This window comes from Balaenoptera ricei, chromosome 19, assembly GCF_028023285.1.
Source record: "Balaenoptera ricei isolate mBalRic1 chromosome 19, mBalRic1.hap2, whole genome shotgun sequence".
In the NCBI taxonomy this organism is placed as follows: domain Eukaryota; kingdom Metazoa; phylum Chordata; class Mammalia; order Artiodactyla; family Balaenopteridae; genus Balaenoptera; species Balaenoptera ricei.
In genome coordinates this window covers 36,438,226-36,462,977 of record NC_082657.1, presented here as the reverse complement: position 1 = coordinate 36,462,977, position 24,752 = coordinate 36,438,226, and the positions used below count along the sequence as shown (strand labels likewise).

At 52.8% G+C, this 24,752-nt stretch overlaps 1 protein-coding gene across 6 annotated transcripts in view; it reads left to right on the top strand.

Annotated features, from left to right (window-relative positions):
• Window positions 1–1,008: 1,008 nt before the first annotated feature.
• KIFC3 (kinesin family member C3) overlaps window positions 1,009–24,752 on the top strand; it is a 54,369-nt gene continuing 30,625 nt past the window's right edge. For 2 of the 6 annotated variants that reach the window (XM_059905294.1, XM_059905292.1), the window contains exons 1-2: window positions 19,074–19,172; window positions 23,071–23,278. In XM_059905294.1, the coding sequence (XP_059761277.1) occupies window positions 23,113–23,278 (166 nt within the window). In that variant the 5' untranslated portion in view covers window positions 19,074–19,172; window positions 23,071–23,112. Of the gene's footprint in view, window positions 1,103–19,073; window positions 19,173–23,070; window positions 23,279–24,752 lie in introns of those variants that run through there. The other 4 variants (XM_059905290.1, XM_059905289.1, XM_059905291.1 and 1 more) reach the window with 4 other exon arrangements.

The window sequence follows — 24,752 nt, the reverse complement described above, 5'->3', positions numbered from 1 at the left end:
ATAACCCTAGAATTCACGTCAAGGGGCTGTTGGAGGGATAAAAGTGAACACACCTGGAAATGCTTATGTTGCTACCTGGTATGCAGTGAGTCCTCAGTAGACGTTAGGTAAATTTTTCTCAGTGCCTAAGCCACGGATGGCAAAATGGCTGTAGCCTCCAGGACAGAACCTTCTAGAACTTACATGGGCTTCCGGAAATGGGAGTTCTCAGTTCCTTCCTCTCCAAACTGCCCATTGGAAGGTTTGTAGCTCAGGGAGCACAGGGGAGTTCCTGACCATCCATGGCCTCCTGGTTGTTGATGACTTCTCCTCAGGCTTGTACCGGGAGGCTGTCATCCTGAAAATCCCCAGGACGGGTTGTACAGGCAGCATGAGGCTCCGCAGCGAGTTTGAGCTCCAGGAACTTTGAAGGAAAGAGGGAAGGACGGGAGGGATAACGGGTGTTGAATGCCTCCTCTGAGCCAGGCACCGGCCGGGCGGCCCTTTGGCTCTGCTCTGGATTTGTGGAAACGGCCTTGTGTGAAGCCCTGTCAGGGGAGTGGCCTGGGAGACAGTCAGCCAGGGCCCTTGGCTCTCTGGCTTCAGCTCTTGCCATGTCCTCACTGTGGGCAGTGCCCTCGGCCTTAGAGCCAGCTGGACACCAGTGCATGACCACGGCCCAAGGGGAGCTCCTGCCTCCCGAGGGCCCCAAGCTCAGACCCTGAGCCCGTTGACCCCAGACTCTGACCAGCCACAAGCTGCTCCCAGCTCTGTTTCCTTTTAGCTTTTCTCTAGTGGATTCCCTTCAGTCCTATGTGAATCCTCACTGAGAGGTGATGGAGTTTGTGCTCTTTGGACGGTGCTTTCCTGGAGAGACTGTTGTTAACCCAAGTCCTCACTGGCTGCCGGCATAAAATATTAATACCTAACTGAGCGTGTGAGCGCCGGAGCCTTCCAGACGCGGGGTCTGGTTTCACACGCCGAGGCGAGAAGGCAGCTGCAGGAAGGGTCTGTGGGGTCCAGAGCCCCCGCGGCTGCTGGGAGGAGCAGCCCCGGCCCAGCACGCCCATCCCACAGCCACGTTCTGGGGAGCTGAGGTCAAGGAACATGACAAGCGCAAGAGGTATGTGCCCTGGAGGACAAAGCATGATAAGGAATCTGACTTCTGGAATTTGAACTGAACTCCGCTGGCTGTTTCTGTGGCTGTCAGTGGAACAAACTGGTTGCTTCCTGTATCATGACCAAATCTATACACATACACAGAAGCGATGGTCGGATACAATTTTCTTACACGTGTTCTTTCCCCCTATACGATGACTTAATGTGGCATCTGCGAGCCTCCCTCCAGAAATCGAATGCAAAATCATTGCAAAGGTTTTTTTCTGGAGAGAGGATTTTTAATTTGTCATTAGATTCTCAAAGGAGTCGGTGGTCCCTACCCCAAAATTAAAAATGATAATGCTAGCCATTCTACTTTTAGAAATATCTATGACTACTTGTAAGTGACAGCAAAGATCCAGGGATAAGAACGTTTCTGGAAGCATTGTTTGTGGTTGCAAAAGACTAGAAATAACTTGATTATTTGTCAACAGAGACTGGTTAAATCATTGGGGTGTGTTCACCTTCTATGCAACGGTAAGTGGCAAGTCTCTGTGTATGAGCTGGAGGGCTCTCCAGGAGGGTGAAGTAAGAAAAGCAAAGTGCCGAACAGTATGTGTGCTGTGCTGACATTTGTTGGGGAACCCGGCATTCTTAGCGTGAGCTTGTATGTGGGGACTATCTCTTGGAAGGATCCACCAGCCACTTGTCACAAGGACCGTCTCAGAGGAAGTGAATTTGGGGATAGAGGTCAGGGGTGAAAGGGAGACTTTCACTAGAGTTTGTACTGTTTGAAATCGTCTGGTGCAAAAACAGTCCAACAAGAGGACAACCCCCCAGGGTCGTTCAACACGCCGACTTGATTTTCTAAAGAACCTGAGCAGAGAGGCATGTGAATGGAGGAACGGAGACTGAACAGGGGGCTAATTTGGGTGGGCAGCTGCTGCTCTTCTAAATTAAGAAGGGGGCCAAGGGCAAAGGCTGACTCACAGCTGGCCCCGCAGCGGCCGGGGGAGTTCAGTGGACGGGTGTCCTCCTTGCAGGGTGTTTGACAGCCTGCCGCCCGCAAGCTGGTATCCTCGTCGTAATCATAATCGTGGTACCTAGGGCTTTCATGGATGGAGCTCAAAGCGTGTGTGCAAACCCCACCTCAGAGCCCTTCAAGGCTGGGGGAGCTATAGCATAGACCCTCGGCGTCTGCTGGGGAGGGACAGGAGGGAGAGGACCGGGCAGTGACTCGTGAGGACCGACAGAGGTGCCTTTGCCCTGCCTGACCCAGGAGGGAAGTCCACCAGGAGGTCAGGTCATCGTGTAGCTGAGCAGCCCGGATTGCCTACAGGCCCGCCCCAGGCAGCGGTCAACCTGCCAGGCGGGCTGGGCTGGGTGAGCTGTGCTGTAGGCCGCATTCCTCGGCCATGAAGTGCCTTGCTGACAGCTCCAGAGGCCTGGTGTCCATCCATCCTTCACACGTTGAGTTCCGGTCACAGTGATAGCTGAGTAGGCTTCAGCTGCGGGTTAACTATTTGCCTGAGGCCAAGCGAGCAACTGGTCAAGAGGTGTCAGTGGGGTGGGGCTGGCCTCACCATCTGCTTCATTCCACTCTTGGGGCCTCAAGGCACAGAGCTGCTTGGCCACTTTGAAATCTTGTCCTCTGAGGAGAACACCTTAATTGCCAGGAAGTCACCGGCCTGGCTCTTGTTGCCTGGCATGAGGCGTCCAGCCTGCACTCTGCCCACTCGTCGCAAACCTGCCCCCCACCAAAGAGGCAACCTTGGGGCCCCCGCCATGGCAGGGAGGCCCACTGGGCCCACAGAGGCCCACAGTATTCATCCACAAAGCTCACCTGGAAGAAGGCGACCCACCATCCCAGTTCACACAGGACTGAGGGATTTCCCAGGATGCATGACTTTCAGTGCTAAAACCAGAACAGTCCCAGGCAGACCTGGATGGCTGATCACCCTCCCCGGAAGCCTGCCACCAGAGGGACATGCCGGGACTCTGCATCCTTTTCTTTCTTTTTCTTTTCTTCTTTCCATCTTCCCTTCCCCCCTTCCTTCCTTCCTTCCTTTCTTCCCCTCCCTCCTTCCTTCCTTCCTTCCTTTCTTTCTTTCTTACCTTCCTTCCTTCTTCCTTTCTCTCTCTTTCTTTCTTCCCTCCCTCCCTCCCTTCCTCCCTTCTTTGTTTCTTTCTTTGTTTCTTTCTTTCTTTCTTTCCGTCCTTCCTTCCTTCCTTTTGCTCTCTTTCTTTCGTCCCTCCCTCCCTCCTTTCTTCCTTCCTTCCTTCCTTCCTTTCTTTCTTTTTTCTTTTCTTTTCTTTTTTTTCCTTTTCTCTTTTCTTTTCTTTTCTTTTCTTCCTTTCCTTTCCTTTCCTTTTCTTTCCTTCCCTTTCCTTTCCTTTCCTTTCCTTTTCTTCCATAATTATAGACTTTACAGAAAATTTGCAAGAATAATACAAAGAATTCCCAGATACCCTCCACCTACATGCCCCAAGTATAAACATTTTACATTTGCTTTATCCTTTTCTCTCTCCCTGAAGTTGCAGACGTGATGACTTTTTACTTTACACTTCACTGTAAATTTCCTAAAAATAAGAAATTATAACTTCTGTACAATGATCCCAATCAGCAACTTAATTTTGAAACAACACTGCTATCTAATTGTCAGACCATATTGGGATTTCATCAACTTTCCCAATAATGCCCTTTATGGTGAAAGGAAACGCAAGCCCAGGTGTTGCCTTGAGTTGTCACATCTATTTAGGTCCCTTCCACCTGCAACAGTGCCTGAGTTTTTTCTTTGTATTTCATGATGTTGACGTTTTTGAAGAGGACAGGCCAGGTATTTTGTAGAATGAAGGACCCTCCAGCAGTGCCTGCCGTGTAACTGGCCCCCTAATAAGTGTTACCATGTATTGAGTGCCCACCGTGTACTAGGCTCTTCCCATACATTATCTTTTTCATCTCTTCAACTACCTTTTGAAGGATAAGTGATATGATTATGCTCATTTTGCAGACGAGGAAAACAGGATCAGAGAGGTTAAGGGGCTTGCCTGAGATGGTTCAGCCAGAGAGAGGTGGGCCTGGATTTTAACCCCAGAGCCCAAGCTCCTAACCGCTGGACCATCGTGGCCTGGGGAGTTTTCTTGGTATTTTCCTTGCTGGTGTTGTTTCTTTTAACTTCTGGAACTCTGAGGTCAGCAAATCGTTGTCAAGGTCCCCAGCCATCCCCTACCCGGAACTGTCCCCCATACACCTATCAAGATAAGATGGCTGACCCTTGGACTTTCCCCAGGCCTATAAGAAAGGAGGGGGCAATTAGCCTTCAGAACCTTGAGACTGTGAGCAAATGGGTGCCGAGGCTTATGGGGTGAAAGTTCACCTTTGAGGCTAAGGGTGAACTTCTGATCTGAGTCCCTGTTATGGGTTGGAGCAGGATATGAACTGATGAACCCTCTCTGGTCTGGTTGCTGTGGCTGTGGCTGGAGCTGAAGCAGCAGAGAGTCACCTGGCTCCCCTTCCTGCCTCTGCCCAGAGCTGCAGCCTGAGGTAGAGCATCCTCTCACAGGGGCTGGTCACCCTCTTCCAGGAAGTCCTCCTGGCTTAAGGCCCAGCAGCCCCAGGTGGCCCCTACCTCCTTTACTCTGACCCTGTCCCTGCCTCTGCCCCCTCCAAAACAGCCCTCTTCACTCACTGCACATGGTAGGTATTTGATACCTATGAATGAATGAATAAATGAATGGGCCTTGGGGGCCTACCTTTTGCTTGTCACCCTGACAGATCACCCTTAAGCTCTTACCAGCCTCTCCCTCGTCTCATATGCCAGCTGGTTGGCCATGAGTTCTGTCTGCACTGCTCTTGAGAAAACTACCTCCTTTCCATGCATTTCTGCCCTTGTTTGCAGTCAGGCTGGCCCCTTGTGGCTCACACACTTCTCTCTTCTCCCAGGATTTCCCCAGCAGCTTCCACTCAGGCCTTGATCTTGGGCTGCTCTTCTCATCCCATCACAACTGTCGGCTCAGTCTGTTCCCGGGTCTTTCTCTGGGTGATCCGTCTATGATTCCACATTTCTAGAGAATTTATTCATTTACTCATTCAACAAATATCCACTGGGCATCTACTATGGCTAAGGCACTGTGCTAGGTACTGGGACCAGCAGGGAACAAGATAAAGTCCTTGGCTTCATGGCGGAAAGATGATTAAGGGGCAAACAATAAACAAACAGCAACTGCAAGATGCAATACGTGCTAAGAAGAAAAGAAAACAAGGGGATTGCATAGAGAATAACTGGGGGTTACTGACTCTGGACTGGTGGCCAGGGAAAGCCACTCTGAGGAGGGGACAGCTGAGCTGAGAGTCTAAGGACGAGGAGGCAGCATGCACAGAGTTCAGGGAACAGCATTCTTTTTTTTTTTTTTAATTTTATTTATTTTTTTATACAGCGGGTTCTTATTAGTCATCCATTTTATACACATTAGTGTATACATGTCAGTCCCAATCTCCCAATTCATCACACACCACCACCACCCCCTGCCGCTTTCCCCCTTTGGTGTCCATATGTTTGTTCTCTACATCTGTGTCTCAATTTCTGCCTTGCAAACTGGTTCATCTGTACCATTTTTCTAGAGGGGAACAGCATTCTAAGCAGAGAGAATAGCAAGTGCAAAGGCCCCGTGGCATGTTTAGGGAACAAGAAGGAAGCCTGTGTGGCTGGAGCAGCACTGAGCTGAGGGAGGTCATCAGGCCAGCAGTGCAGGGCCTTGTCGGACACAGTAAGGAGTTTGGATTCTGTTGTAAGCTTCACGGGAAGCCACTGGTGCTTTTAGAGTCAGAAGGTGACGTGGTCTCCTTTTCGTGTTAAACCTCTCTGGCTCTTGCAGTGGGTCAGAGGGAGGTCCTCCAGGGTCCTGCCTGTGCCCATTAGCCTCCCTCCCTTGCCCTGCTTGGCTCCAGAACTCACTGACTCACTGGGCATCCTGGGCCTCAGGCCTGGCCTCCCTCTCTCAAATCCCTTCCAGCCCCACTCTGTCCCTTGCAAGCTCTAAGGTGCTTCCATCACAGTGGCCACTCGCAGGCTCCAGGCCTCGCTGGATGTCCCTCCTGCAGAGACCAAGACTGGGGCTCTGGACTCGAGCAGATCTGGGACCGAGTGCTGGTGTGGCCACTCACCAGCGGAGCGTGGCCTTCCTCTGAGCCTCAGCTTCCTCCTCTGGAAAAGTGGGGCTACCAGTAGCACTGACTTCATGGGTACCTGTGTGGATTAATGGAAAAAGCTGGATGGTGCCTGGAGCCATGACCGGCACCTGGCTAACCAGGCTGTATCTGTGTCTCACCCCTTCTCAGCCGGGAGCAACGGGATGAGGGGTGAACGGTGCCCATCTCATCTCTTGCCACGGCACAGGCCCTGAGGCTCAGATGTGAGCTGTGAGGGCCTCATGGATTCTTGACCTGCTTTTTCTCTGCTATGTAACCACTCAAACAGCTGGCCTTGCTGCTGGCAGAGAATAGCTCTGGACAAGGGGCTGAAACCTGAGGAGGTGAATTTAAACCACAGATTTACAATACCTTTTATGAGCTTGGCAGGTGTAGCCGAAGTGGGTGTTATCAGTAAACACAGCGCAGCCATTGATCATGCTGGGGAAATAGCCTCCACTGACTTGGCAAAGCCCTGGAATGTTCCCGTTAGATCCCCATTTGGAGCCTACATCTTGGAGAGTGCTGGACCCATGTTTGAAAGACTGCCACTCTTTAGCTCTGTGACCTTGGTCAGGTTAATTAATGGAGTCTCTGTTTCTTTTGTAAACTGCAAACCAGCCCCCTCGAGGTTGTGGTGGCAAGATGTGACAATGGCCAGGAGAAGCTTTGTGAACATTGAACTACTGGGCCCTGTGAGGAGGCGGTAATGAGGATGATGCTTGGGACAATATAGTGTGGGTTCTAGAATCAGACAGACAGGGTTCTGGTCCCGGCTGTGTGACTTCAGGCAAGTTGCTTAACCTCTCTGAACCTCAGTTTTGTTATCTGTAAGATGGAGATAAGAGTGGCACCAGGGTTGTTGGGAGGATTACTTGTGATACAGTAGGTTGAATAGTGTCTCCTACAGACTCATGTCTATTTGGGACCTGTGAACGTGACCTTGTTTGGAAATAGGGTCTTTGCAGAGGTAATCGAGTTAAGATGAGGTCATACTGGATTAGAGTGGGCCCTAATTCCATACAACTCTTGTCCTTATAAGAAGAGGAAAATTTGAACAGACACACAGAGAGGAGAACACGATGTGGAGACGGAGACAAAGATTGGAATAATCCATCTACAAGCCAAGGAACACCAAGGATTGCCAGCAACCACCAAAAGCTGGAAGAGGCAAAGGATTCTTCCCTAGAGCCTTCAGAGGGAATGTGGCTCTGCCGCCACCTTGAATTCTGACCTTTAGCTTCCAGAACTGGGAGAGGATAAAATTCTTTTGTTTAAACCTTCCAGTTTGTGGTAATTTATTATAGCAGCCACAGGAAACTAATACACGTAAAGATCCAGAAAAAGTGTCCAGTGTGGTCCCTGGCATGTAGTAAGTGCTGTAGAAAGGTTAGACATTATTATTGTTGTTATCATGCCTATAATTATCTTTTTTTTTTTTTTGTGGCTGCGCTGGGTCTTCGTTGCTGCACGCAGGCTTTCTCTAGTTGCGGCGAGCAGGGGCTACTCTTCGTTGCGGTGCGCGGGCTTCTCATTGTGGTGGCTTCTCTTGTTGCAGAGCATGGGCTCTAGGGCTTCAGTAGTTGCGGCACGCGGGCTCTAGGGCTTCAGCAGTTGTGGCGCGCGAACTTAGTTGCTCCGCGGCATGTGGGATCTTCCCAGACCAGGAATCGAACCCGTGTCCCCTGCACTGACAGGCGGATTCTTAACCCCTGAGCCACCAGGGAAGTCCCCATAATTACCTTTATTAATGGTTTAAAGTAGGTTGTCATGGCTACAGACTTGGTTGGGGAAAGCCCTGCAGTCTTCCCACCTTAGACCTTGCTGGGGGTGAGGTCAGGTGGCTGGCCTCCTGGGAGCCGCCTGGTGTGGCGACAGCCCAGGCCTGGTTTCTGAAGCCTGCCTCAGCAGATGCCTCATCAACCTGTCTGGCAACAACATTCCTCTGACCCTCGGGAAGCCGGCTGTCACTCCACAGCTCGTTGTGGTTTTGTAACTTGTAGGCGAGGAACGTCAGTTGCGACTCACTTTGGCAGTTCTGAGCCCAGAGTTTCCGCTGTGTCAGTCAGATCCTCACCCTCTGCTGGCTTCTGTTCAGCCACTGGAGGCGGGTCTTCTGAGGCCCTTCCCGGCAGGAAGGCAGGGACACACAGGCCCCTGGGGTCCTTCAGACTCTCGAGGACAGATCTGACTTCATTTCCCCCCTTCCTCGGGGGCCCGTCACAACTTCTGGGTCTGGGGCAAGCAGCGTTAATGTCGGGGTTTCAGGTCAGAGTGGGCAGTGGAGAGAAGTAGCCTCAGAATACCTGGTCTGGCACTTTCCTTGGACTGACCACTTGATCTTTCAGGGCCTCGGTTTTCTCACCTATAGATGGGGGTGTTTTGAGGATTTGAGGAGCCATCAGAAGTGGAGGTGCCCTCCCTCAAATGTGCCCCACCGTGAATGACTCTGAGTAGCAGGTCGAATGCTGGGGGGGTTGACCACATCCTTTCCTGTTTATGTCCACTAATTTACATCAGGGCCGAGGAGGCCGCGAGGGGAAAAGGGACTAACCCAGCTGAAGTTCAAGGCTGTGAAAGCCCGTCTGCTGGGCAGGGGCAGCCCAGCTTAGTCCATTGTATGAATGGACGCTGGGTCCTCTGGGGCAGATCTCACCACAGGACACAGACTTAATCCAGGCACCAAGCACTGCATGTGTGCCCAGGTTAGGCGGAGGCAAGGAAAGGGATCTGGGGTCTTGGAGGTATTGGTGGTATGTCAGAAGAACACTGTGATGCCATGAACCCAGGCAACTTTGCCATGGGACAAGCATGGCTGGGCATAATTGAGACAGTAGATATTTCTCCCCTTCTCCCCATGCCCTGAATGGAGTTTTTCTCAGGTGTGTGCCCCTCACTTTCACTGTCAGAGCCTATGTTTCCAACATCACGTGCAGCACCTTTTTAGGGCATCCCCCAGCCTCTCTGGTGATGGGGGCTCAGGTATCTGCATTGGTCTTGGAGGGAATCCTGGTCAAACAGTCAGGCCAGAGGCTGATGTGGTCCCAGATCAGCTGGTGGGAGTGATGGGCAAAGAACCTTGCAAGCAGCCCCTGGGGCTTCCAGGAAAAATTTGGAGCGAGGGTTCCTAGAAGACACTGGGGCAGTTGGAGCTTGGAACATGGAGACACAGGGCACTCTGCACCTTTGGCCTTGAGCCGGCAAAGCCAACCCTGAAGCTATTCCGGTTACAAATATGCACAAATTCTGCCACCAGCCAGACACCCAGGACTTCCAGAGCCTCGGTCACCATTTACCCAGGAGGCCTGTTCGCTGTGGGGCTCTGAGCATTGCAGGTCTGGTTTGGGCAGATTCTGTTTCTGTGGGTAAAGATAGGGCTGATGGGAGAAGCAAAAGCAGGCCACCCCAGGTCCCTGGCCTCAACTGTCTGCCAGCATCGGGCTCCAGAGATGGTATCATCCCAGCCAGGACAAGGCTAGGCCTGAACGTTCTGGAGCGTGTGTACGGCCATGTTTCTGGAACTCTTTTCCTATCTAAGTCCCCTTCTATTTTTATCCACACTTGACTTAAACAAACAGGATTTGAGTATCTGCTGCATGCTAGGCTTTGTGGCAGAAGAAAGAATAGCAATCATGATAATGGTAGTAATCCTAACAGTAATCTCTCTCTGTAACAAAGGATAATATTAATACCCACCTCCTAAGGTGCTATAAGGATTGAATGAGATCTTGCACGTAAAGTACTTAGCACATAGTGCCTGGCACATAGTAAGTGCACAGTAAATATTACCCAGAATAATAATAACTATTATAATTAGGGCAGCCATTTATGAGGATACAGAGGCTCAGAGAGGTTGAGTACCTTAACCAAGGTCACACAGCGTGGCGGCCTGAATCAGGGAGCTCCAGGGTAATGGAGGAGACTGATAAGTCCCCCACAAGCTCCAATCGAGTATACTAAGGGAAGAGCAGATGGTCCTGGGGGCACCAGGAAGGTCCCATGGAGGAGGTGATATTTCTACTGGGCCTCACTAGGTGAATGGGCTGTCATCATGGAGGTAACAGCATGTGCAAGGGCAGGGAGGCACGGACACATGGTAAACTCAGGAAACAGAAGGAGGATGCCTTGGTCGGAACAGTGGGAGAGAGGGCTGGGCAGGTCAGCTGCAGGCAGATGGCAAAGAGCCTTGAATGCATGCTGAGGATTGACACGGGGTGACAAGGACCCCACTGACTGTACCCTGGAGAGGCTGTATGGTACAGTGGTTCAAGACCTGGCCTCTGGAGCCAGCCTGCCTGGGGTCATATCCGCAGAGCGGGTTCAATAGCAGCATGTGTACCCCAGGGCCGGAGGAATAAGGCAGGAGCCCTCAGCCTCGGGATATATCCCCTCAGCCTCTGCCAGCTTGGCTGCCAGGCACGTGGGTTTGACCCCAGGGCTAGGACTCTCAGAGGCAGTCTCCAAGATGTAACTTCCTTTGTTCCCTTATGGCTGGGCCATCCACTGCCATTTGCCCAAAGAGTTGGGCCTAAGGGGATGTGCCTGCGTGGACGGGGAGGTTCGTCTGAGGGGAGGTGCTTTCTGGGTTGTCTGCCCTTGGAGATTTAGACAGGAAGCTGTGCCTCTAAGACCCTCTGAGAGTCTCCTCTTTCAGCAGTAAGTTGCCCTAACAGCAGAAGTGGAATGAGCTCTTTACTCTTATTGGCCAATTTTGCCCTCATTTTGGGTCCCCTGTGCCTGTGCACCGGGTTCGGGGTCAAGTCTGGGTCGACGTTGCCCCTGGGATGGCTGCATCTGTCTGCGACTCCATTGGTGCCAGGCAGAATACAACTGTACCAGTTTGAGGGGCCCCCAGGAGCCACAGGTGCTTCCTACGCACACTTTCTGGTGTGCCACTGACAGAGGCCATGGCCAGCCCAGGCTCTCTGTTTCCTGGGCTTCCTTGATGGAGCCACGCCTCGCCCTGACTCTCAGGGTCTCCTCCTTGACGCTCGCCCTCCTTTGGCCTCCATCCATCTTCTTGCCATCCCCCAGCCCTCCAGGCCCACACCTGCTCTTTGATTCTTGACTCCTTCCGCCTCCGAGGTCAGAGGCTCCCATTACTTCTGGTTGGAATCTGGAGCCATCACCTGCCACTTAGGTGTCTTCATACATACCTTTCTGAGGCTTGGGGTACTTGGAGGAGGGGTGACTGGGGAGGGGCTGGGTGTGAGGGCCCTACTCCCAGGAGGCAAATCTCAAAGGCAGCTCTGGCCCAACCTCTGTGCGGTCTCCCTCCCTCCTTCCTCCATCCCTCCCCCTTCCCTTTACTTCCTTCCTACCTTCTTTCCTTCCCTCCCTCCCTCCCTTCCTTCCTTCCTCTCTTAAACAGCTTTAACAAACCATACAATTCACTCACTTGAAGTGTACAATTCAATGGTTTTTAGTATAGTTGCAGAATTGTGCAACCATCCCCATAATCTAATTTGAGAACATTTCATCACCCCCAAAAGAAACCCCATTAGCAGTCACTCCCCATTTTCCCCACCTCCCAGCCCCTGGCAACCACTCATCTCCTTTCTTCTGCTGGCATTCATTTGTGAAGCAACTGTAAACAGTGAGGCCAGAGCCCCAGGTTCGCAGCTGGAATTACCCCTTCCTGGGACCAGGACTTCCGGAGCAGAACCTCAGAATCACACTGTCATCCCTTCCAACTTGCCCACCGCCTCCCTCATGGCTTTAGTGCTGGAAAGCTGACCCGCTCATCCTCCTCATTTACCCGGGGAAGGACGTGAGACCCAGAGAGGGGAAGAAATCTGGTCGCGCAGTGGTTGGGAACACAGCTCCTGGCCTGGAGTACCCACCTTTCCCAGCACTCCAAGCTGCCTTCCCCTGGCTGCCCCCTTACTCATTCCTGGGCCTAGCCACTCTTAGAACATAGTACCCCAGTTTTTCCATCTGTAAAATAGGAATTATAATACCCACCGCACATACTGTTGTGAGGATTAAATGAAATCCAAAGCAATCCTATACGTAGAGTTTCGCCCAGTCCCTCAGCAGAAGCAAGCTATATCGATTTAGATTAAATTCCCACCCTGGCATTCCAGGCCCTGCACATGCTGGTTGTTTGGGATGGGTGGCAGTCCTCCCCTTCCCCTGTGAAGATGACGATGGATGCCACTGAAACTACCAAGGTCCTAGTCACTTCTTCCCTGTCACCTGGAAGCTGGCGATGTCGTCAGGGCGAGCAGAAGGTTGAGACTTGTCGTGATGACTAACAACCCAGAACTGTGGGATTCTGGTTAATCAGCAGCGTCAAAACTTCCCATGGCTGTTTGCAAACAAGGGCCACCCCCAGAGGCTGGGCAAGAGGCCGCGGGGCTGCCGCAGAACCTGGGTGAGACGTGCTGGCAGTGCCAGGAGGCTGGCAGGGTGGTCAGGGGCCGTGGCTGCAGTTCTTGGGAAAACACGGCTGCCCTCACCCGGCTGCTGCCTCTGTGCACCCCCCTGCTGCCCCCCAGGAATGGAAAGCTGATTGCAGATGCCAGGGTCTCTTGAGGGATTTTCTTTCTAGAAATGGTTGATTGACTTCTTGCAAGAAGCCAGAATGCAGTTGCAGGCTGGTGTCAGAGCAGAGATAACCTTAGTAATGCTGGTGGCCGCCTGAGCAGAATCTTCCAGGGTTGTGGGATGTTCCAGAACCCACCTGGGAAAGAGTCTGGGGGCTCGAAGAGCAGGCAAGGAGTGGGGGGCGCTGACTCAGTGCTCTCAGCCCAGCCCAGCCCAGCCCAGCAGACAGAAACCCAGCAAAGGAACCAGACACTTCCCTCCCTGACAGCCATCACTCAGACTTTTTATATGCCTCATGCCTCACAGGGGAACCAGCCTGGGCGAGAGTTCCAGATCCGAGAGAAAAACTGTAAATTAGTACGAAAAGTAGTTCTCGTCAAAAATGCTGCCAGCAACAGTGTAAAGTGTAAATTTGGTACAGTCCTTCTGATGGCAATCTGGCAACATGTTTAGAAAGTGTAAAAAAAAAAAAAATGCTCAGACTATCCAGATTTTTATGAAATTAACAACCCCACTCTCCCCCCATCTCCCACCCTCTCCCCAGGGAACGAACAGGCTGCATGTGGGGAGATGTTGCAGCAATGCTATTTATAAGTGTGAAAAATGGGAGCTACTCACATATCTGATTCCATGGAATGGCCAGTTCAGTTGGGGCAGAGCTGTTCAGAGGAATATCATGCAGCCATTTAAAATGTTTATTCTTTTCAGTCATTTTTACAGGGTGCTGGGTGTGCCCCACACAGTGTGACCCCAGGGTCGGACGGGACCTGGGCCTCATCCTTAGTCTGGAACCTGCAGTTCAGAAAAGAGCGGGCCCCAGTAGGAAAAAGTAACTTGGAAAATGCTTGGCCTGTGATTTAAAGTGAGAAAAAGGCAGAGTAGAAAATTGTATCCATGGTCTGCCTTCCACTATAACCACAGCTGGTGCGCCAGGCTCTGGGTGTCACATGTTTGCTCTTATTTACTTCTCAAGACAGCCCAGTGAGTTAGGCACTATTGCTACCTCCATTGTCACAGGAGGAAACTGAGGCATGGAGGAAGTGACAGAGCCAAGGTTCAAACCCACGATCATCTGACCCCAAACCTACTTTTAACCACTGCTCTATACAGTCTCCCCTTAATACAGAAGTAATGTCTGTTCAAAGTCAACTACCAGAAAGAACATCTGAGCCAATGAGAATAAGTTAAGGGTGGTGGGATTTGGCGGAGAGGGGGGTGCTTTTTCCTCTCTTGATTTCTCCTGCCCTTGTGCAGGAAAAATAAAAATTAAAGTTTAAAAAAAACCCTCAACTACCTAGAATTTGCAGCAGAGGGGAAAAATGAATGGGGAAGTTGGAAAAAAGTGGAAATGATGTTAATAATGCATGTCTTGGCTTAGAACAAGGAGAGAGAATGATTTAGGAGCAAGAAGAGAAGCCAGAGAGGGAGCTTTTGGGAGAGGGAGCCCAGACTTCTGGATGATCCCAGGGAAGGGCTGACTCAGAGGGAGGACAGTGGCGGCAGGGCTCATCTCCCATAGCCATCCTTCCTAAATCTTTTTATTACCTGATGCTTAATTACATATCTCCTCGATGTTTGCATTCCTCTCATTGTTTAGACGATGGGAAATGATAACGGAAACAAACCCCCGTTTGCTTTCTACCCTGGAATGCTGTGGGCAGGGCCTCTCTGCCAAGTTCGTCATCAAGAGGTTTCAGGTGCCCCTCACCTAAGAGCCGGGAAGTGCTGCTGAGTCCAATCTCCCTGCCAAATGCAGAGAGGCAGTCACTGTCTAGAGATTTTAGAGCAAGGTGGTTTTATTGAGGGGAGGGTTGCCTTGGTTTGGAAATGGGAGAACTGTTTCCCCAGTTAATACAGCTTTTAGAAGGAAGGCACTCTTGCACGGGGAGGGCACAGAGGGAGCAGGAAATGGAGAAGGGAGAGAAAGGTACCATTTGTTCAAATATCTATTGGGTACGGAGTGCCCGTAGGAGCTGAGTCTAGCAGAGGAGAGAGACAGGATTTACAGTGCCTCCCAGGGTTGTCCAAGACCCAACCCCTTCACATCCACTGAGGAGCGTGGCTTCCTCAGAGCTGGCAGGTGTGAACCAAGGGCCAGGCCCCGATATGCTCAGAGGTCGAGGGCCCGTGTCCTGCTGCTGGTGAGGAGTAAGATGCATGCTTGCAGGGCTGGGTGCCGAGCCCCGCCCGTCCCTCCGGGATCTTCCCAGCTCTCTCTGTGCTGTCCATGACGGGGCTGTTTCAGGGCTATTGGAAAATGTGGCTTCAAAACAGTGGCTAATTGAGTCAGGATTACTTACTATGTGACTCAACTCCAGAAGGTATTCTCTGGCTTCCAGAAACTGTTACCCAGGATCGTGCACAGATACCCTATTCACAGCTGCGGGGTGCTCCTTACTGACCACATTGAAATAATTCCTTAAGGATCCGTTCACTTACTTCCTTTTGATAAGACTTATCGTTAATTTACATGGGAAGAAAGTCTGTTTGGGTATGCTTAATGCACCCTGTTCTCTCCCTCTAAATTATAAGTGATCTAGCTATTTATTCAGCGAAAACTGATGTGATGCCAGGCACCTAGTGCCTGTAGGAGCTGAATCTGTAGCAGAGGCTTTACCTGTGATCAAGTCAGGAAAGGACCCTGCCCTCAAGGAGGTGATGTTGTAGACAGGAGAGGCCTTTACAATCCAGCGTGGGAGGTGCTGCAGTGGGGTGAGCAGGCAGGGGACTGTGGCGTCTGGGAGGGTCAAGGAAGGTGACCTCTAAGCTTGAAGGACTTGAAGGACAGCAGGAGCCGGCCAGGTGAAGGTGGGTAGAGGCAGGTGGGAGTGGGGTGAGGAGAGAGGCCTTCTGGGCAGGGAGAATAGCATTGCAAAGGCCCGGAGGTGATCGAATCTCAAGTCATTTAAACTGGAAAATCATGTAAATCTTAGGTGTGCTTTACTCAGGGGTGCTACGAGAATCAGATTAAACACAGTCTGGCTTGTTATTGCCCCCTCTTTGCTGCCCTCTGTGCAGAAGAACCCTCAGGCCCTTGGCTCCCTCTCAGATGGATGCCTGAGAGTTAAGGGGTTTCAAGCCCTTTGAACAGCAATGATGTTGTCCCTCACGCCCCCCTAGAGGGATGGGGTAGATGTAGATATGGGTCTGCAGTGTTCTGGCTACTGCATTCTTGTGGCCCTCCCGGGGACACTTATGCCTCTGCCAGGAGGTAGGCAGGAGGTCGAGGTCAAGGCCAAAGGCTGAACCCAAGAGTCCTCACTCATGAGTTCAGGACCTCAGTGTTGGGGTGGCCGAGTTTCTGGCAAATCCTTCACTTTCCGTGTGACCAGGGAGAATTGGCAGCCTCCATTACAAACCATCAGTGAAGTTTCTGGAATAGAAATGACCTTGAAGTCATTGGTATGTAGTTCCTGACATTGTGTAATCTTAAATTCCAACAATCATGAAGCAAATCGGTTTTGCATTTCAAGGCAGTTTTGCTGGAATTCGGAAAATGCTTCCTCACATGTCTCAATTTTCTTTTTCCTTCACTGGTGCTTTGAACTTTTTTAAAAAAATTTATTTATTTAATTTGTTTATTTTTGGCTGTGTCGGGTCTTCGTTGCTAAGCGCAGCCTTTCTCTAGTTGTGGCGAGCGGGGGCTACTCTTCGTTGCGGTGTGCAGGCTTCTCATTGCGGTAGCTTCTCTTGTTGCGGAGCATGGGCTCTGGCGCGCCGGTTTTAGTAGTTGCAGCACGCAGGCCCAGTAGTTGTGGCGCACGGGCTTAGTTGCTGGGTGGCATGTGGGATCTTCCTGGACCAGGGATTGAACCCGTGTCCCCTGCATTGGCAGGCAGATTCTTAACCACTGCACCACCAGGGAAGTCCCAAGGTGCTTTGAACTTAAACTCTGGCACCTATATATGTATAGTAGTGCTATATGTTTGTGTATATGCATATATACACACACCTATTGGGTTCATATCTCAGCGCTACCACACACTGAGTTTGTGAATGAACTTTAGGAGGCTCAGTTTTCCCTCCTGAAAATGGAGGATATGACGGTACCCACCTCAAAGGGTGTTCGGGGTTACATGAGATCTTGTTTTTAAAGAGCTCAGTGCAGTGCCTGGCACAGTGATAGCTGTGGATAAATGGTCGCTATTATGTGCACAGAGGAAAAAAAATACTGTACTAAAATGTTGGCAGCATTTATCTCTAGTGGGTGGGATTATGGTTACAATGAACATCTATTACTTTGGTAATCAGAGAAAAAGAACAATAAATGTTATTATTAATTTTAAAATCTGGCTTTGGCTTTGGAAGGAACCTGCAGTTAATGTCAACGAACCGACCACAAGTAAGACATGGCCTCTGGTTCTATATCAGGACTTTAAAGACAGACACCCCTACCCCACTGCCCTCCTCAATCAAATGCTAGGATCTGTAACAAAAGGAGATACTTGGTCAGGAATCTAGAGAAAATTTGCCCTCATCCAACCTTGCCGTCCCCCTGACCAGTGCTGTCTGGAGGGCAGGCAGTGGGATTCAGAGAAGGTACCTCTCAAATTATGGCCTGCTCTCCCATTGGGAGGATTATCTGGGGTTCTTAGCTAGAAATCTCTCTCTCCAGGGAACCATTCCAGAAGCGTGAAAGGCACCCTCTCTTGGGCCTGCACTGGGACATCTCAGTGAGAAAATAAAACATACACGAACCCACTTTCAGTAGGGGGATTGTGAGTGTCCTGATCTGGCATCCAGAACAATCTGAGGCCCAGAACCTTGGCTCTGTCTCTGGTTGAGATTCTTGACGGCCAGCCTAGCGCCTGCTCAGCAGCAAGAGACAGAACCCACCTGGAGCTGCACGCCCCCCTCCAGTCCCCTCCTTGCTCCTCCCAGGCCATCGGGCCATCGTCCCCTGTTAAACAGGAAGAGGCAGAGCGCCCCCCCCCGCCCCGGGATTGTCTTCGGGACCATCACCTTGCACTGGGCTGGCTTCTGAGTTTCTTTTCTCTGTCCTCCTTCCGCACCCTGGAAGGGGAATGTTGCTGCTGACACTGGAGTGAAATGCCGCCTCTGTTTGGGAGACAAAGAACAGAGTGGCTCCTCCGGGTCAGCTGGGTCTCCTTGGCCGGCCGGCTCCCTGGCCTCCCAGGCTTCTTCTGGGGCATCCTATGAGGAGGGCCGTCTGCAGCTACGCCAGGAGCTGCTGCCTGCTCCGGAGCGGCTGCGTTCTGAACGTGTTTTCACTGGAATGCAAAGGAATATTTTACCTTAAAAAATCCCAAACAGCTTCCCTGCTCTGCAAGACGTTTATCTATTGAGGGGGGTGCGAGAGGGGAATAGGGTGGCTGAGGAGCAGGGGGCAGCAGGTGGTGCCCTGGCTGGGCAGGCAACCTGGCCTGTGTATTCCTAATAGAGCTAGTGAGAAATGTGTGTGAAAACACGTGTGCTAATGTGTGACAGTGCATGCCTGTGTGCACTAACTAGAGCGTGTGTGGAAGCGTGTACTGGGGTTTTAAAGCATGTATAGGCTGTAGTGTGACAGAGTCAGAGAGCGTGTGAGAACGTGTGTGAGCGTGTGCAAGTGGATGTGTGTACTCAGGCGCATGTGCAGCATTTGTGGGAAAGCATGGGGTTAAGTCTGAGCACCGTACAGGAATGTGAGTGCACGTGGAAAGTGTGTGAGAATGTGTAAGTGTGCACATGTACTAGCTAGATTGTGTAAGAGTGTGTGTGTAGTGTGCATGCTAGAAGGTCAAGAAGACGTGTACTAGAGGTTGTGAGAGTGTGTGAAGGGTAGCCAGGGAGCACTTGTAAGTATGCCTGTGAGTAGTAACTACTGTGTGCGAAAGTTTTGTAGTACTAGGCTTTGAGGGAGTGAGAACGAAAGTGTAAGTTTAAGTGCAAAAGCGTGGGGATGTGTGTGAGAACTGTGAATGTGTTCACGTGGACTCACTAGAGCAAGTGTGCAAACATACGTGAGAGCCATGTATACTGTGTACTGTATGTGAGCACGTAGAAGGTGCGTGTGCGCCAGGGGTGAGCGCGCACGTGTGCACGGGCGTCTGTGGAGCGTGGGGACACTCAACGGGAAGGTCTGAACAGAGTGGGCGGCCCCACGTGCGAGTGTGAGTCTGTGCGTGTGTGCGCGCGCGCGCCACCACCCCCCACCTGGGTCTGAGCCGGTTGCCATGGGAACGCGCCGCGGGCCGGAGTTAATCATTTCCTGTGGAAAGTGTGCGGGAGGGGCCAGAGAGGGGCGGGAGCGGGGCGGGCCGAGGAGGAGGCGGCGGCGTGGAGCTGCCTCCCACTGGAGGGCCGGGCCGAGCCCCGGGCGCTGCGGCGACGCAGGGATCCTGCCTCCACCAGGCCGGTGAGTCCGGGGCTCGGGCGGGCTGAGGACGGGCTGGGCGCTCGGGTTCCGCCCGGCCTGTCGTTCGGGGTGCCGCGTCCTGGATCCCCCTGCCCGGCCCCGTTGGGGGGCGCAGGGAGGGCCGGGCCCCGGAGACCCGGCCCTGCGCTATCCCGCACCCCCCCTGCGCCGTCCAGCCTGAACCGAGCAGGGCATGGGAGCGGCGTGTCCCCTGGAATCCAAGCAGCCTCGGGACCTCCTTTCCGATTTCAATGGCCCGGGAAAGCCGGACACTGCCGGGGAACCGCGTGCCCGTCAGCGCCGCCCCCTCCCCTGGCAGAGGTCCCTGCATCCGCAGGGCGCCCCTGAAGGCTGCAGTTTCGGGCCCTCCCACCCCGTAGGTCCCCTGGGCAGTTCACTTTCCCCTTCGCAGGGCCGGGATGGGGTGGGCCAGCCCCAGGTTAGGAAGGAGGGACTGGGCCGGTGCCGTCCTGGGCAGTGGGCGAAATTGAGCCTTTGACAGCGGTAGCCTGGGGCGGTTGGCGGAGGGGGGGGGGCCCGGGGGGGGCGGGGGTGGGGAGCGGGCCCAGCAGGAAGGGCGAGCCAGAAGCCACCTCCTTCAACCCCCTGTTGTGAGTTAGAGCAGAACTCTGGCGCAGTGAAGGGCCTGGTCCTGGCAGATTTTAAAGAGGAAGCTGCATATAAATTGGTACCATTTGTACCTCCGACCCCCCAGCCCCCCCAATACACACATCTGTCTCAAGGTTTGGGGTCGTGGCCACCCCTGGCCTTTCATCTTCTCTGGCTTTCTGTCTGCCTGAGGCTGAGTGAGCACATACACTGGCCCAGGCTGTTCCCCATGCCCTTGATAAAAGTAACCCTCTCCTTGGCCAGAGAGTCATTTGCAAGGAATGCAGTCTCAGAATGGGGCCCTGTATTTGCAGTGACTGGATTTTAGGGACATAGGGTCGTGAGTTCTGCTGTCCTTATGGGCACCAGGGAGCAGAGATTTTGAAATCTGGGTTGACCTGCAAAACCCAGGACGTGTGACTGTGCGGAGGGGAGGTCCAGCCCCTGTCCAACCTCCTTGACATTCTGCCCGCTCTCCCAGGGAGACCAAGCCTCCTGGGCAGCAGTCTCTGGGCAGTTGTCAAGTGTGTCCCCCAATCATTGCAATATCCCTGGTCTGGGGCGAGGGGGCTGTAGCTCCACCACCCTGGCCTAAACCCAGAGAGGCAGGTGCTGGCTCTCCTGCAGCCAGCCCTCTGCACCCACCCACCACTGGATAGAGGTCACTGAAAAAATAAAATTTGGGTATTCTTTGTATATGCCAGTATTGTTCTGAACATTGTATATATGTATTGTCTAAACTTTACACCAACCCTATAAGGTAGAGTTCTCTGCATTTCACAGATGGAGATACTGAGGCACAGAGACAAAGTAATTCTCCCAGGGTCACACATCTAGTAAGTGGCACAGCCGGGTTCTGAACCAGCTTTCGGTCATAACCACTCTACTCGTATGCCCCCATCACCTCGCCCCATGACCTAGGTTTTTGAGTCTCCAGCCTTGGGCTGTTTGAAAGTCCTTGATACTTTTGACCTTCACACCCCTCAGGCTGCTAAATTCAGCTGCTTTTTCCTCTTCAGGATCTTGCACACACCCTTCCCCTTTCTTCCTGATATCTTCCTGACTGCCTCCTAACTTCCCTTCCTGAAACCAATGAAATATTGTCTCCTTCTGTCCCTGCCCCCTCAGACTTAGCTGATCCCCTTTAAAAGTCTTCTCCCTCAACTGTGACATCGACCTTCAGTGTCCTCCGCCATCTTACCTTCCCAGCGGCTTGGCATGCAGGTGGAGCCTGTCTCACTCCCTCCTCATCCCTTGGGCAGCTGAGCCTCAGGGTTGCTGTGCGCCCAGCTCCGTGCCAAGCAGCCTGGAGAAGGGGACATCTGGCTGCTCCTCCTGGTTCCTTCCATTCCACACTGGTCCACCTCCATTTCCTCAGCAGAGCTGCCCACATATTGGATTAGCCTCCACCCCGCCCTTTGGCCAGCAGTCCTGCCCCCTCCCAGGGAGACTGCACCCAGGAGCCTCCTCCTCCAAGTTGTCTTCCTTAGTCCAGGAAGGCAGAGACCATGACTCCCTAGTCAGGAGCCTGGCATTCTTCCAGGGCTCAGCTCTGCGAACATCGGTCACCAGATGTTCAGGCCACCCATCCTTGCACTCTTCTCTTGCCTCTCGATGCTTCAGTCATTCCTGTCCCTCTGTTGACCCAGCATGTGCAAATCTCTCTTATTCTAAATACCACATCCTCTCCTTCCCATCCTAGCCAGCTTCTCCAAAGTGAAGGAAGTGGCAGCTTCCTCTAGCCCCCATCCCCCTTGGGCCTTCCCACATCTGCCCTCTGCCCTGCTCCACTGACCTTTCTTCCAGTTTGACCTCTCCGTGGCATGGTTCCCTGGGAACTGACCATCCTCTCCTTCCCACTCACTCTTCGGTCACCTCTGAGGACTCTGCACCTGCCTGGTGCTCCTGCCACCTCTGACCTTCCTTCTCCAGCTTTTCTTCCCACTTGGAGTGAGCTCCATCCTTCTTGGTTGCCTCTCATCTTGCACCACCTTTGGTGATTGCATTCTCACCTGTGCCACAGTGACCCCCATCAGCCACCCAGTTCTGTGTCTCCATCTCCAGCCCTGCTCTCTTCCAAGCTTAAGTTCGAGCTTTTGTGTGCATTCATTTCCGGGCATTCACCCAAAAGCCATCACCAGGTGTTTGGTGTGGATGTAGCTTTGCTCCAGGCTGGGTGCTGTGGGACCCACCCTGGGGAGCCATAGAGGGTCAGGGGAGATGGACACTGTTCAAACATATCTTTACTGCCTGGTAGAGAGTGGTCAGTGCAGTGAGGGTTGGGGAAAGTGGCTTACAGCCCAGGTGGCGCCATTAGGAAGTCCTTGGGTGCCTCCAACTCCATTTTAAAACCAAAAGCAAACTCCACATTGCCCCTCTGAGCTGACTTGGCTTCTTCTGTAAATGGCATCACTTGTTGTCTGAGTCTGGGACCACAGCTTGGTGTCACCTTAAATGCCCTCAGAGCTGCTTTGCACACAATAGGTACTCAATAAAGACTTGTGCAGTAAATGAAGTCTGTTCTGTTCATTTGCTCTGTTCATAAGGGCCCCATGGGGCTTTCTACCCAGACCAGTGTTCCCCACACCCACCCCCATTCTCCATACCACCTGGTGCCTCCCTGCATCCTGTTTTGATTGTGGAGGTTTGTTGAAGTGTTTACCTCCCTCCTGACAGGGAGCTTTGAGGCCATGTCTCTCCTGATCAAAGAGGACCCCTGGCAGGTGCCTGGCACACAGCAGGTACTGGGTAAATAATTATTAAATGAGGAATGAATGAATCTTTGTATTTCAAATCCCAGCTCGGTGTCTGCCAGTTGTAGGTACAGTGTGAAGGCTAGTTGAATACAGGAATGAGCTGATTTTAAGAGAATTTGATATATGTAAGCCTGACGTCATGGCCACAGTCAAGGCCCCTTCTGAATAGATTCATGGAGACGCTGTTGACTGGTGCTTCCTCCATGTGGGGCTGTGACCTGTCTTTATGCTGCCAGGCTCAGAGTGGAGGGGCTGAGACGTGGGGTCTCCACATTGTGCTGCAGACACACCTGACGGGCTCCCTGCCCAGTTCTGAGCCTCCCTTCTCCTTAGCTAGTACCCTGAAATGGTGATAGGCTCTGTTTCAGCCCGTGAGCCCAGGGGCTCCTTGGGGGACATTCGAGTTGGGGCTCTGGGTAACAGGTGACCCAGTTCAGCGGACCCTTCCAGATGGTGGGCTCCGATCAGCTTGGGATGGGGGCGGAGGGTGCCGGCTAGCGGGCTTCAATCTCGCTTTCTTGCTCTCTCCGCAGGCTGCCCGACGCCCGGAGGAGGCTGCTGAGCCCCGCCGGGCCATGGTCCCGTCTCGCAGGACGTGGAACCTGGGAGCCACGCCCTCGCTGCGCGGCCTGTGGCGAGTGGGCCGGGCCGGGGAGCCCGAGCCGGGGATGGCTCGCCCCGCCCCAGCCAGCCCGGCCGCCCGCCCTTTCCCACACACCGGCCCGGGGAGGTTGAGAACTGGTGAGTCCGCATTTTTAAAATGCCTCTTTATTTCCTTTCCTTCCTCCAGATACCAGCGATGAGATCGGGGTTTCTGGCAAGTTCCTAGGCTCAGTCAGAGCTGTCAGGTAATTACAGGGTACCGGCAGCCCGCGAGCCGGGCGTGGAGTCAGGGCGTCAATTTCGCTGGGCGCTCCTGCCCCGCGCCCGTCTGTAAAGAGAAGCCGGGGACGCGAGTTAAACGTTAACGCAGTCTGTAGCGCAGGGGGAGAACGCCGCGGACAGCCACGCGCTCCCTGGCCCGGCCAGGTGACTGTGGCTCTGTGATCCGCCTGTCCTTGGCGGCGGAGCGCTCGTGGTCTCGCTCCGGTTTCTGCCCGCGGCCGGTAAACAAGGTAGGTGAACTGCTGCCCGGTGCCCTGCGCGGAGCTGACACTTGATTCCGCCAGGGCTCGCCCGCGGATGGCGAGGAGTGGACGGAGGCTGCTCCGGAGCGTGGCCTGGCAGGGAGTGGTTGCCATGCCCTCCTTTTAGGTGCCATCCAAGGCGGCCCCGCCAGCAGGTGGGCAGTGAGGGAGTCCCCGAGTCGGGGCCCCCGCTGTGCCCCTGGGGGAGCTGTCAACACCAGCTCTCCTTTCTGGGTCATGTCCCCTGGTGCCTCCAGCGTCAAGAAGTGGGCAGCTCCTCTGATTCCCGGTGGGAACTAGATCGTCAGGACCGGGGAGCTGCCCCATGACTATCTGCCAGCCTTGGCTTGGGTAGGTTGTCCTGTAAATGTGGGGACAGGGGGGGATCTTCAGACAAGATGCCTTAAGGGTTTGCTGTCTGACTGCTCCTGACCTACGGGGAGAGGGCTGAAGATTGCCAGCCTGTCTGAGCTGGCAGAGTCCCTCCAGGACATCGGGTCCAAGCCCCTCTATGTACAGAAGGGAAAACTGAGGCCCAGAGAGGGCACATAGCAAACTCCAGTTCCCTCTCTCTCATCACACTTGTGCCATAGGTGGCAGCCAGAGCGCTGCCCTCCAAAGTCTCTCTGCAGGGGACAGTGAGGCTGGGGATGACCCTGGAGGCCGCCGGGGAAAGCTTGGGCTTTTGGATCAGGTAGCCCCAGTTGTCTGGAAGGGGCTGAAGATGGTCTCTACCCAACAAGGTTGTCCAAAGGATTAAAGATGAATGAACAGTATTGCTTTTCTGGTAAAAAAAAAAAAAAAAAAGAAAGCAAGGATTGAAAAAAACGAAAACATGTTCTCTTGGAAAACTAAAAACCAAAAACACAGAAAAGTATAAGAAGGAAAATAAGAATCACCTATAAGCCTGTCACTAAACATTTTATATAGTTCCTTCTAGTCTTATGGGTGTGTGTATTGGTCTCTTAAATTAGTATTATGAGGATTATATGACCATACAGACTTTTATCTACTTTTAAAATTTAAGACAAAGGTCCAGTGAAATAGTATGTGTGAAATGCTAAGCGTGGTGCCTGCCACTGGGTAGA